The 11563-nt window shown below is 45.6% G+C and overlaps 3 protein-coding genes across 5 annotated transcripts; 1 reads left to right on the forward strand and 2 right to left on the reverse strand.

Annotated features, from left to right (window-relative positions):
* Positions 1–1732: 1732 nt before the first annotated feature.
* On the reverse strand, positions 1733–3274 carry LOC6602812 (ankyrin repeat domain-containing protein 54). The gene is made up of 2 exons (XM_002027778.2): positions 2132–3274; positions 1733–2040 (listed from the first exon to the last, which is right to left on the reverse strand). Exon 1 carries the CDS (start codon positions 3173–3175, stop codon positions 2198–2200), a length of 978 nt encoding a protein of 325 aa, XP_002027814.2. The 5' UTR covers positions 3176–3274; the 3' UTR covers positions 1733–2040; positions 2132–2197.
* Positions 3275–3586: 312 nt separating this feature from the next.
* On the reverse strand, positions 3587–8051 carry LOC6602813 (85/88 kDa calcium-independent phospholipase A2). 2 transcript variants are annotated; one of them, XM_026991997.1, is made up of 7 exons: positions 7977–8051; positions 6838–7130; positions 6472–6771; positions 5596–6413; positions 4897–5534; positions 4488–4823; positions 3587–4429 (listed from the first exon to the last, which is right to left on the reverse strand). In XM_026991997.1, the coding sequence occupies exons 1-7, from the start codon at positions 7984–7986 to the stop codon at positions 4197–4199; spliced, it is 2628 nt and encodes an 875-aa protein (XP_026847798.1). In that variant the 5' UTR covers positions 7987–8051; the 3' UTR covers positions 3587–4196. The 2 variants fall into 2 exon arrangements, with proteins under 2 accessions (XP_026847798.1, XP_026847797.1); XM_026991996.1 differs by lacking the exon at positions 7977–8051 and adding an exon at positions 7288–7424.
* Positions 8052–9351: 1300 nt separating this feature from the next.
* LOC6602814 (protein phosphatase inhibitor 2) lies at positions 9352–11561 on the forward strand. 2 transcript variants are annotated; one of them, XM_002027780.2, is made up of 5 exons: positions 9352–9515; positions 9973–10085; positions 10165–10317; positions 10385–10479; positions 10536–11561. In XM_002027780.2, exons 2-5 carry the CDS (start codon positions 10006–10008, stop codon positions 10805–10807), a joined length of 600 nt encoding a protein of 199 aa, XP_002027816.1. In that variant the 5' UTR covers positions 9352–9515; positions 9973–10005; the 3' UTR covers positions 10808–11561. The 2 variants fall into 2 exon arrangements, with proteins under 2 accessions (XP_002027816.1, XP_026847803.1); XM_026992002.1 differs by lacking the exon at positions 9352–9515 and adding an exon at positions 9600–9678.
* Positions 11562–11563: the final 2 nt, after the last annotated feature.

Below are 11563 nucleotides of genomic sequence, written 5' to 3' on the forward strand. Positions count from 1 at the left end.
TCGAGACACACCGACTCGACGCTGACCGGGCAGCAGTAATTTTGAAAACCCTCATGCAATATACGAATGTAATAAACTTTAATATTTATGTGCATATGTATGTACATAAGATATTTTATAATTGAATTAGAAAATTTATGGGTATTGTCCATGAGAGTATTCAAGGTGCGACCGGCATCTAAATTTGTACTTTGCAGATTCCCGTCGGAAAGCGCGCGATTGACAATTGATTTGACATATACATATGTAAAACCAATTCCATTTATATTTATGCATATTTATTTAAGTATATATATATATTTTCTTATATTGTATATTTAGATACATCATTGTTTTAGTTATAATAAACAAAAACGTCGAGAACCGACGGCGTTTGAATAATTTGTATAATTTATAATCAACCTGCTTAAAATAAGGAAATAAATGTGTAATTATATTATTGTAATATTTTATATTTTGTGGTATAAATCAAACAAATAACAGCTTTTATTTTGTTTCCCGCGCCCTAGTGTACCATACCCCCACCCCCTGCCCATTCTTCATTTATTTTGTGGCGGTAGGTCAGTCCATCAAAAGACCCGAAACAAGAACCAAACTCAAATTTCAGTTCTAGCGGCCAGCAATAGTAAACACACACACGCAAAGTACGTGAGAATGCATGTGCACCCATACACTAAAACATGCTGGTGGCAAAACAGATCAGACCTGAGAGAGTTCAAAAAATCTGAAAAAACATACAATCACATATTTTTGTCGAAACATATTGCGTGTGTACTAACACATGCAAAGATGTTCTCTCTGCGCTCTCTCTCTCATGATGACGTCACTCTGGGGTACGGATAGCGCAAGCCGGTGTGTGACACTTTCGTTGTATGAACTGGCACATCTATATACTGTATGGTTAGTGGTACTACTATACTCGGATACTATGCAGCGAAAAAAATCAAAAATAGATAGAATATATGTACATATAAAATATAATGTACATATTAAAAAAAAAAAAATAAATAAATTGTATGCAATTCCACTTTTAAAAGTGCTAGATATAGCCTGAAATATGCTGAAGAGCCTGAAGTGCAGCACCGACTACAAGAGCAAGAAGCGTGTCTATGTTCACAGGGATAGGTGGTCCTGGCGGGTGGTGGGGACAGGGACGGTGACCTTTGACCTGGGCAGTGTGAGGGGATCTCTCTCTGTCTGTGCCATCAGTAGCCACTCTTGTCCCGCCGCATGGCCAGGCTCCTCGTAATCGAGGACGAACGAAGGTGTCGTAGACATGTCCCATGGGCCCCCAGGGTCTCCGTCATCTAAGTAGAGTCCAAGAAAGTTTTACATTCTAACAAATGCATATGTACATATGTATATGTACATATTCATACATATATGTACATTCATAAATTTTCAATCAGTTATCAGCTATCAAGTCTCTGCCTACCTCTTTCTCCACTTTTTTTTTGATAAGAAAAAAGACTCATCGTATCACTAGGGATCCAAGAAAATTACACACCTGCACAAATACTATTTATAGAAGTTACTTTCTCGATCAGTTATCAACGCACAGAACGTGACTGTTTTCTATGGATTAAGTACCCGTTTTGGTTTTTGTTTATTGTTCAGAGGATGGGTTTACAATAGACACTTAACGATTTCAATTTTCATTTATGTGTTGTTTTGTTTTTGTTTGGGAGTCACTTGGTTGGTTAATTGTAAATAGTATAACTTTTGTTTTGGGTGTTCACAAGAGTTGCAATTGCATCTTTATTACATAACTTGATGTTGTTTTGGCGCGCTAAACGTAAAGCTTAAAATGTAATCATAATTGTGGTTTGTTTGTTTTATCAAACAATGAAATCTTAAATGAAATACTTAATAAAAAAGATCGCATGAAACAATGTGTGTATGTGTGTGTGTTTGTGGGGTAAGGGGAAGATTGTGTATGTGTGTGAGCGGGTATCGGATCGCGACCAGGAGTCCTGTAGTCTCACACACACGATTCCAACGCCAGCTCAACGGCAGCCAAATTAGGAAACGATATACAAACTGCAACGGAACGGAAGTACCCGATTAGTGTCCCTGTTCCCATGGGTCCATCCATGGAATCATAATCATTATCATCCTATCCAATACTCACTTATTACTCAACTCATCAAACGCAATTTGAGCCCACTTTCGAAGGGGTTTCTTCGACCGACAGCATCTACTTGTTGTTGATGGACAAGCGCTCGACGCTGGCCAGAAGCTCGTCGGCCGTTTGGGAGACAACCTGCTCCTGATCGTCGCTGGTGCTCAGGTTCTGCAATCTCTTCTCCAGGGCCGAGAGGTCCTCCAGCTCACGCTGCTGCTTGACCATGTAGCGCAAGATCAGCGTTGTCAGCATACACATATCCTCCAGAATCTTGGCATGCTCAGGTGTGGGATGATCGTAGCGATTGCGCAGCAGTCGCAGCCTAGCCTCGGCCAGCTCCAGCGGAGATTTTTGGCTACGATCGTACATGTGCACACTGGCCCCGCCCTGGAGCAACACGCCCACAACAACATTAAAGTTGTTCGAACTGGCCGAGATGACGGCCAAATGTAGGGGCGTGTTACCCAGGGAGTCGACCACGTTCGGATTGGCGCCGTATTTCAGCAGCTGCTCTACAATCGGTATGTAGCCCCGACAGGCGGCCAAATGCAGCGGACTCCGATTGTACTCGTCGGCGGCATTGGGATTGGCTCCCGCCTCCAGCAGGCGGTTAAGTCCATCAACGTTGCAGGTGGAAGCGGCTGTGCGCAGTCGTCGCCCGTTCGACTGGGCCAATATGTTGTTGTAGTTGCAGTACGTCTTCAGGCGCTGCATCCGCGGGCGCATCTTGAAACTCTTACTGCTCGAGGGGAGGGTGCTCGGGTGTATCAGGCTCGGCAGATAGTCGGTGTTGGCGTTCAGCGGTAGTGGGGGCAAGTGTGGCAGCGCAAAGTGTTCCCCTCGATCTCTGCTCAGCTGGAATGCGTTCGGATTCAGGTTGGGCCACTCGCCGTGTGTGTTTGGCGATGATGTGGGTGTGGGCGGCATCACTGGCGGCGGAGTTATCATAATGCCCTTCGAGGCTGTGCTCGTGGGCATGGGCATGGCCATTTCAACCTCCTCGCGGGCCGTCTCCACGCCGGAGGAGTCACTGTTGGTGGCCGCGGCCATTTCCGATTTGTGTGCGTCCGTTGCGTCGCCGTGAGTCACAATTGTTGCGTTTGTTCACTGAATAATTTTCTACTTTTGCACGCGCTGACTATTTTTCTGTCTGTATTGTTTGTATTTTTCTCTATTTTTTTTCCTGTTTACATTTTGCCCACTATCGATACAATGGATGTGCCAAGTATCGACTTGGATTACGATGAATTTCATATCGATGGACACGTATGTTCGCCAGCCCTGGCTACTGTTTTTCTCTTTGGGGGTAGTCACCGCGATGATTTACCCTGTATTTTATTTATAACTAATCAATTACATCATTTAAGGTTGCACATTGTTGCTAATACTTTCTAGAGAATTTTTTTGTGTTGAGAACTTAATTGGGAAGAGTCCGCAGCAGGCCATTATGAATCACGAAACTGGTTTAAACACTTAAAAAGTTTTATTCAAAATTCGTGCTCAATTACATATGCATTTACAAATAAAGCGCCACGGAATGTTTTCCCATCAAATTACTTTGTAGCTCACAATTCAATTGGAGGAGAGGATGATGCATGGAGATATACAATAAACGGGCAATAATACAAAAGTAAACGTTTTCAAACTAATTTAAATCATACTTATGACATAGTACCTACGATACACTCATTTATAAAAAAAAACCTACTACCAATAACACAACATTCAAAGCGTATTTTGTTAGGGTAGTCCTGGAGATAAAGCCTCGTCGTAACAACTTTCGAGGACGCGAAACCAACGGAATCAGAATTGTACCGTTATTTGTCCAGAACAGTGTTGGGTAAGACAACACACAATTTTTTTGGCTGGGCGGGTGACTGTTAGGTGAGTCTAAGTGTGTGAGAGTATGGGGGTGTGTGGTGGGCGTTGATTTAGACCGCGAAAAAGTGCTAGAACGCAAAAAAGGCTCGGAAACAACATTACAATACACAGAGAGAACAGTGGAAACAGTTTGATCTAGCCACACAATAGATGTCTAGAGCTGGGGTGCGGTCTAAATCCGTCTTGCGCGCTATTTCAGAAAGTTGATCATTTCTATGATCTTGTTGCGGTTGGCGTGCATGTAGGCCTTGGTGTGCCACAGCATGTTGATCAGCTTCTGGTCATCCTTCTCGTCCATGGCAATATCCTCGCTTAGCTGCGGGTTGAACCGGAAGTAGGGTATGCCGATGGTGCTACACCAGGCGCGGGCCCGATCTACAACCCGTCCATCGGAGCAGGTGGCTTGGTCCACAAGTAGATTGCCTATGCGGATGAATTTCGGCTTAAAAACGAGTCAAATCAGTTGCAAAAATGTTCTTACCAATTGTGGAAATGCCATAGGCTAGCTTGGCGGTGTCCCAAATGCTCTCCGGTCGGAACACATCGATGTCCTTGAGTTCGGTGACAGGTATGTGGCCCGTACCCAGTGAAACCACAGCGGAAACGGGTATGGCCTCCGCCTCACGGCCCGAGCTGCGCAATGCCATATTGTATTCGTGTATTTCGGTCATGGCATCCAGCGTGGGATTGTTGGCAATGAGGCCGCCATCTAGGAAGCGTCCGAATGCGCGGAAGTATGACGGAGCCGCTCCAGTAGCTCGTGCTGCGCGCCACACCAACTGTTCGTGCGGCGGCGGCGGTGGAATGCGACGGTTGGCTGGGGATAGGATAGGAGCAAGGAATATAATATATATATTTCTGATCGACATATTCCCTTAGATGCTACTCACTTATGGATGTGACTATCCCCAGGATGTCGCTGGCACTGGTATAGTTGCGGAAGAGATGTAAATCCACTGGCTTCCGATCCGCCATCACACCGGTGACCATAATCTTTGGATGCTTGATATCCGTCATTACATTAAATTCGCCGAGATTATCCTTTAGTATGGTCTCGAAGTACTCACTGGCGTAGGGTCGGGAGCCCACAAAGCACTGCTCCTTCATGCGCAAATAAAGACCCATGCACTGGCGCATTGTCTTGCCGCAGCCCAAGCCCAGCGCCAGGATACCGCCCGTGCTTGTGCCGGCAATCCAGTCGAACATGTGTATGATGGGGGTGCGCGAAAGTTTCTCGATTTCGAGGAGCATTTGGACCAGGACAAGGCCACGAATACCGCCGCCATCCAGGCACAACAGACGTCCGCGTCCATAGGGCTTATCGCCCACCTCCGCCGCAATTGGCGACGTCGGAGATGGCAGCTGCTCTGGGCTAGAAGGTGGTGTGGCCGCTTTATTCGCCAAACTGCCTGACGAAGTGTCCTTTTTCACCTCGTCGGCGTTCACTTTAGTGGTGAACATGCCCAGCAAGGCGTCCATGATGCTCTGACCCTTTAATTCCTTCTCCGTATCGACTACCACCGGCACCCTGACGTATAGAAAAGATAAATTATCCGAGCTGTATATTAGTTTCCATTTTCACGACTCACTGTGGAGGCGGCTGCTTTTCCATCAAGCCATTGGCCGCTGCGCCCAGGAAATTGCCAACCATTTGGCGGCTAGTGGTAGCCAGCATATTCTCGATATGTTCACGTTGCTCCACAGATTCGGGCGCCTCTGGCGGTATGCCATTGTAGGTGCCCTTGGCATTGCAGCCGGGCGGACATTTAGAGCCCGATTCGGTACAGCGTTTGGCGCCCACCGAATGGAGTATGTAGAGTATCTCGTCCTCCTTGTTGCCACTGGCGTCGTTGCCGACCATGTGGCGCGGGGTCTTGCCATCCTTGTTCTTTAGATTGATGTCGCATCCAAACACCACCAGGCACTGGACGATCGGCACCAGCTTCTTTTCGATGGCAATATGCAGGGCCGAGTTGCCTTCTTTGTCCAACACATCAATGTCTGCATCATGGGCGAGCAGCGTGACGACACACTCGAAGCGATTCCTGGCCACCATCACGTGCAGGGCAGTGCGGCCATCGAAGTTCGTGGAGTTGACGTCACACCCCTCCATGATGAGGGCGTGCAGGGTTTCGCGTGAGGAGCACCAGTGCAGCGGTGTGCCGCCGTACTTCATGTCCTGTGTGTAGAGCTTGCTCACGTTGGTGCGCAGAAAAGAGGCCACCGAGGTGGGTGTCGAGCTCTTGTGCAGCTTGGTGATATTTTTGGCATTTAGGTTGACATCGGCACCGGCCAGGAGCAGGGCCTTCACACACTCCGGCTTGTCCGTGACGCAGGCCACATGCAGCGGCGTGTACCCATCCGAATTGAGGTGGTTCAGGTTCACGGTGCTCTTGTCGGTGAGGAGCTACGGAAGATTAGGGTTAAGTGATGGTCAGAAGCATCGATTGGCTGCTGCTACTCACATTGATGATCTCCTTGGTGGTGCTGGCTGCATAGTGGAACACCGAATTGCTGTTAATGTCCAGGTGCTCCAGTTTGCTTAGCGGCAGCAATGTTTTGACCATCTCCATGTGGCCCTGCTTGATGGCCAGCTGGAAGGGCGACATGAGGGAGGTGTGATCGGCTTGGTCCACGCACTGCAGAACTTTGGGGTTGCTGATATATTCCACCAAATTGAAGTACGCCACCAGATGAGCGAGCGTCCAAGACGGATTCTCAGTAAGAACATCGCAGGCCTTCTGCAGGCCATTTACATTGTAGAACTAAGGAGCAGATTGCAGAAAAAACATCATAATTGAAGCTTCTTTTAGCGGAAAGCACTTTCTCACCTCCTTGACCATGCTGACAAACACGGGCAGACGTTGCTGGAAAGCATTGAATTTCTCCGCGGCCTCCTGCTGCTGCGGGGACCGATACAGACTGAAGGATGACGTGTTCGAGTCTGAGGTTAGACGCTGAAGAACAATCTCGTAGACGGGGCGCTTTTCATTGCTGTTGTAAGGCGGCGCAAAGAGCATCATGGCATCATCGCGAGCTAGCACCTGGAGGGTTCCTAGGGATTCGCTCTTTATTTCCAAAACCTTGTTTGGTGGCTGGTCTCCCCCTAGCAGGCGCTGAAGAACTGTTTGGGGGAAAAGGGTTCAAGAATCATGGATAAGAGAGAGATTTCCGAAAGAGACGAGGGAACTAGGGACACCATCTACAAGCTACACAATCGTCTATCCTACACACTTATGAGACGGTCACAGGGATATGGAAACTTAATGAGAGCACAATACCAAAGCCGGAAGCAATCGCTCCAAAAGCCAGCCACGACATGGTTCAAGAATGTTGGTCTTTCGGCTGAATCACCTTCGGATGCTGATTGAACTTTGAATCTGTTCGTATGTGTGTGCGTTAGAGTGCGATAGTGCTTGTTGGTTACTTTGAATGTGGATGTGATGAACCTGACAGAGAAACATTTGGCCAATTGTTAGTTTACAAGTGTGCATTTATGGGTTGTTGAGGGTGGTGTGGTGTGGTGGTTGGGGGATTACGAAAGGCGGCCAAGAAATCAATAAAACAGCCGACGACAGCCCCGTCAGATGTCTCACAGCAGCGTCAGGCATCAAGCATCAGGCGTCCGCATCAGCCAATCGTGAGTCAACAACAAACAAGCCACAAACGAGATCAAGCGATTATGCGCCACATATTGCGCCTCATTACCCGCCAATTGTTGTTGTTGTCCGCCCCCACCCACAAGCCTCGTATCAGCACCATTTTTCGTGCATATCCACTTTTATTTCTACTATCGCTTTTATCAATAATGTACCCTTATGACTGTTATTACGGTGCACTTCTCCGTGGTTTGCTGCTTGTTATCCAAGTTTTCGTTGGTGAAAATGATGCGCAAATGAAGTGTAACAGCAAAAACAACTTAATACAAGATATAGCTTACAAATCAAGCTTTAAATATCAATACACTGACCGTTGAACATTGTACAGCTCTGCTTGGAATCTCCTTTATTTTAATAGTTCGTAGTTCTTTCTGCTGTTATTTTTTTTCACTTCAAATTTTGTTCACGAAAAAAGTGAGATGGAAGCAGTGTGACCAGTGTGACCGCGGATTTATCGTTTATATATGCCGTCCGACCCTCAGAAATATACCAAAATGTACCGTCTCATTTAAAAAATATATCGTAAATATACTGACGAATTCCAGTTCTATTTTACATATTCCTCGTTTTTGATATTCCCTGGAATATTACTAGCTATATGGAACATTTAGCCATGCCCACATAATATTATCCGATTAGTGAATCTATTTTCTAATTGGCTGGTTTATTTAAAACACTTGCTTTAATTGGATTTCTATATAACGTTGAAAATAAAATTTAATAGATTGATGAAATTGACAAAATATACCGTGGTCTTCGGCCCTGGCGTTCGTCTACCACCGCGTCATCATCTCAACGTAATACGTTAACGTTATTGGTCAATATTATATTAACTAAATAGGGTATACAAATTCCCATACTACCGGTTGACAAGCAACAAGTGTTCAAATTCCAATAACGTGTAAGAAATGGCGTGACATTCCATACTCACGTTACATTTCATACTCACTTAAGTTTTATGTTTTGCCCTTTTTTTTTCAAATCTTATTTTAGATACAATCAAATTAAAGGAATCATTTGTATTGTATCCAATCTTGTAGAAAATGGAATCATCAGTGGGATAAAATTCATTTTAGCGCAGCTTAGGTGAAAGACAATGGGGTTTTTTTTATGCAAAGATGAAGGATAAGATATACCCACAAGAGTATAATATAATTATAATTATTTGTATTAATTTCGGTGGTTTAACTCAAGTTTTTATCCAGTTAAAATAAAGGGGGTATAAGTGGGCTACGTTAGTTTTTTCATCGGTATATTTACGGTGTTTTTGAAAATGAGACGGGATATTTTGGTATATTTCTGTTAGTCAGACGCTCATACTGCAACGAAAAAAAGAGTCGTAACTTTGAAAGGGGTATGGACAATAGGCAAAAACAGCCAAGGCAAATTGCAAGGTTCGTACAAAGCTCACCTCGTTTGTGAGGACTATATACCTTGAAGACAAAATCGCCTTTTCGTCTCCAAGGTATATTGAAAATGGGGTGGATTTTAGCTTGCATGCGTTGCATTTTCTGGCCGTTCTGCCTGTTGTCCATACCCCCTTTTTCCACCATTTATGTAGCGAATGTGTAGTTGCCATGTAATAAACGCCGTTTTTTCCTTCCATTATGTAGTACCTGTTATATTTTTTTACGGACTTTTTTTGTGAGAGAAATAAAAAAGTGCGAAGTGAATAATTTTTGCGGGCAATAAATTAATCAATCTAAATTACTAGATTTATAGTAACGAAAGTGAGCCACGCTACTCCGCGTCTCTCCGCCCTCTGCGTCTTCCTCGCCTGACTGCATACCGAATTTGAGGCGTAAATTGCATTTCAATTGCAGTTAACAGCAGTGGCCCGCACCAGACAAGTAAGTTGGGTTAAATGTCAGGCACAAGCACGGCACGTAGCAGCAACAGAAGCAGCAGCGGTGGTAACAAAGGCTAAGCCAGAACCAGGATAGAAGAAGGGCGTTGTTAAAGCCACATGCGATGCCGAACGGCTATAAACGGGGGCTAGCGCCCAGGTGGGTGGTAAGTGTGGCAGTGGCAGTGGCAGTGGCCGTGGTGGAGGCTGGTGCCCAGTGGGTGGCGACCCCCCCAAGGGCACGCCGACCACAGCTGGGTGTTGGCGGTGGTGTAAGTGTTGCTGCGACCTGTGCTATTATAATCTGGCGAATTTCGCGATTCCAGTATCTGGTCAGTTACTGCCGTCGCCGTGATTCACCATTGTCCAGTTGTCCATTCCAATTCCAGAAGTATTGACGTAATTATGCAAGTAAGCTATGTATATTTAAATCAAATTCCGTTCTCTGTGCCTCATTGCAGCCAACGCGTGAGATCAGCCAGCGCCGAGATAAAATGCAGAACCAGCCCAGCCCACAGTTGCCATGCAAGGGCATTTTAAAGACTTCTCGCAGCTTCGACAAGTCAGGCGCCAGGTGAGGGACAAACACGCACACATACACACTACCTATGACCTTTTCCTGCCCAAATGCTAAGCCGTTGAATTTCTTGTAGTTTTCGAAAAAGTGCCAAGTTCGATGAGCTGAACGTGCTGCAGACGTTCCATCCGGCGGACAAGGACTACGGGCATATGAAAATCGATGAGCCAAAAACCCCATACTACGAAGAAACCAGGGACGAGCTGGACACAGAACTACTGGTGGAGAAGTAAGCCTTACCCTTCTAGTTAAAGTTTATCTGATGTTTATATAAATACCTACTCAAATTTTCCCAGACTGCGCATAGCGGCCAGCTCACAACAGACTTCCGAGAGCATTGAGGACGAGGGTTCTTCCGGCGACGACCTCCCAATGAGCGAGGAGGAGAGACGTAAGAATCAACTTCTACTTAAATTACCCAAAAATGTTTATTGTTTGTTATTACAGAACGGCGCCGTGAGTTCGAGCGGCGTCGCAAGGCCCATTATCGGGAATTCGAGGCAGTTAAGCTGGCCCGAAAGCTGATACAGGAGGAAGACGACGATGACGATGAGGATAAGAATGCCGTCGACACCTCCGACAGCAGACCGTCGGGTTCCCAGCAAGGCTCTTCCACCTCCAGCCGATATGCAAGCAGTTCGGCGAAAAAGGCCAGCTCAAATGCAACAAAATCCCCGTCTACCAGCAGCAACATGGACCTGGAGCCATCAAACAACTAGAAGCAATATCACTAATGTTTACCTAGCCAACGGCCCAGGCCGAAGTTGACGTTCAATATTGATGGCGGCAGCTCATCACAAAAAAAAGAACAAGAAAACATTTAAATGAAAAAAAAGAAACGAAATTATATCAAGTGCTGTGGCCCCTGAGTGAGAAGTGGACCGGAATGAGGATGGGAACGTGAGCGAGATCGACAAGGAGAAGGAGAAGGGGAGCACTCGTGATTAATTGAATTTGCTTATTGCATTGCAAACCAACAGCAAAACCGTCGCGAAATGTTTGTCATCAAGTAAATCACTCACACACACTCACATACAGTCAGACACCACAAATCAATGGAATTTTTGCCACGTGATCAATGATTATAGAACAAGAGCAAATATAATGATCGCATGCCCATCAGGCCCATCGCGCTGCTGCTGCTGCTGCTACTGCAGCAATTCAAATTGTGGTCAACATGTTTTCAATTTGTAGCTCCATTTGCATTTAGTTTTCCATAAGAGTACAGACGGGGATGAGGATAAAAGTGCCACAAGTAAGCCAACGCTCGCCCGAATCGGATCGGATCGGATCGCATGAGAGTGGATGCGATGCGTGAATACCATTTAGAGTACCAGTTGTTGTAACTAACGTTGACATTGATTCGGCCTTACGTTTAGTAACTTATTAATACAATACTATTATGATTACAATTAAGTTTTAGCCATCAAATGCGAAAGTTTCAATAAAACAGAACCCAACCCAATCGAAAAGGA

This window comes from Drosophila persimilis, unplaced genomic scaffold, assembly GCF_003286085.1.
Source record: "Drosophila persimilis strain 14011-0111.01,24,50 unplaced genomic scaffold, DperRS2 tig00000700-arrow-arrow-pilon, whole genome shotgun sequence".
In the NCBI taxonomy this organism is placed as follows: domain Eukaryota; kingdom Metazoa; phylum Arthropoda; class Insecta; order Diptera; family Drosophilidae; genus Drosophila; species Drosophila persimilis.

Coding starts and splice junctions, on each gene's coding strand:
- LOC6602812 (XM_002027778.2), bottom strand. CDS start 3,175: ATGGCCGCGGCCACCAACAGTGACTCCTCCGGCGTGGAGACGGCCCGC.
- LOC6602813 (XM_026991996.1), bottom strand. CDS start 7,327: ATGTCGTGGCTGGCTTTTGGAGCGATTGCTTCCGGCTTTG. Junction 7,131..7,287: donor AGCGATTGCTTCCGGCTTTG/GTATTGTGCTCT, acceptor TCCCCCAAACAG/TTCTTCAGCGCCTGCTAGGG. Junction 4,824..4,896: donor GGGGATAGTCACATCCATAA/GTGAGTAGCATC, acceptor TCCTATCCCCAG/CCAACCGTCGCATTCCACCG.
- LOC6602814 (XM_026992002.1), top strand. CDS start 9,637: ATGCCGAACGGCTATAAACGGGGGCTAGCGCCCAGGTGGGTG. Junction 9,679..9,972: donor GGCTAGCGCCCAGGTGGGTG/GTAAGTGTGGCA, acceptor GCCTCATTGCAG/CCAACGCGTGAGATCAGCCA. Junction 10,086..10,164: donor TTCGACAAGTCAGGCGCCAG/GTGAGGGACAAA, acceptor AATTTCTTGTAG/TTTTCGAAAAAGTGCCAAGT.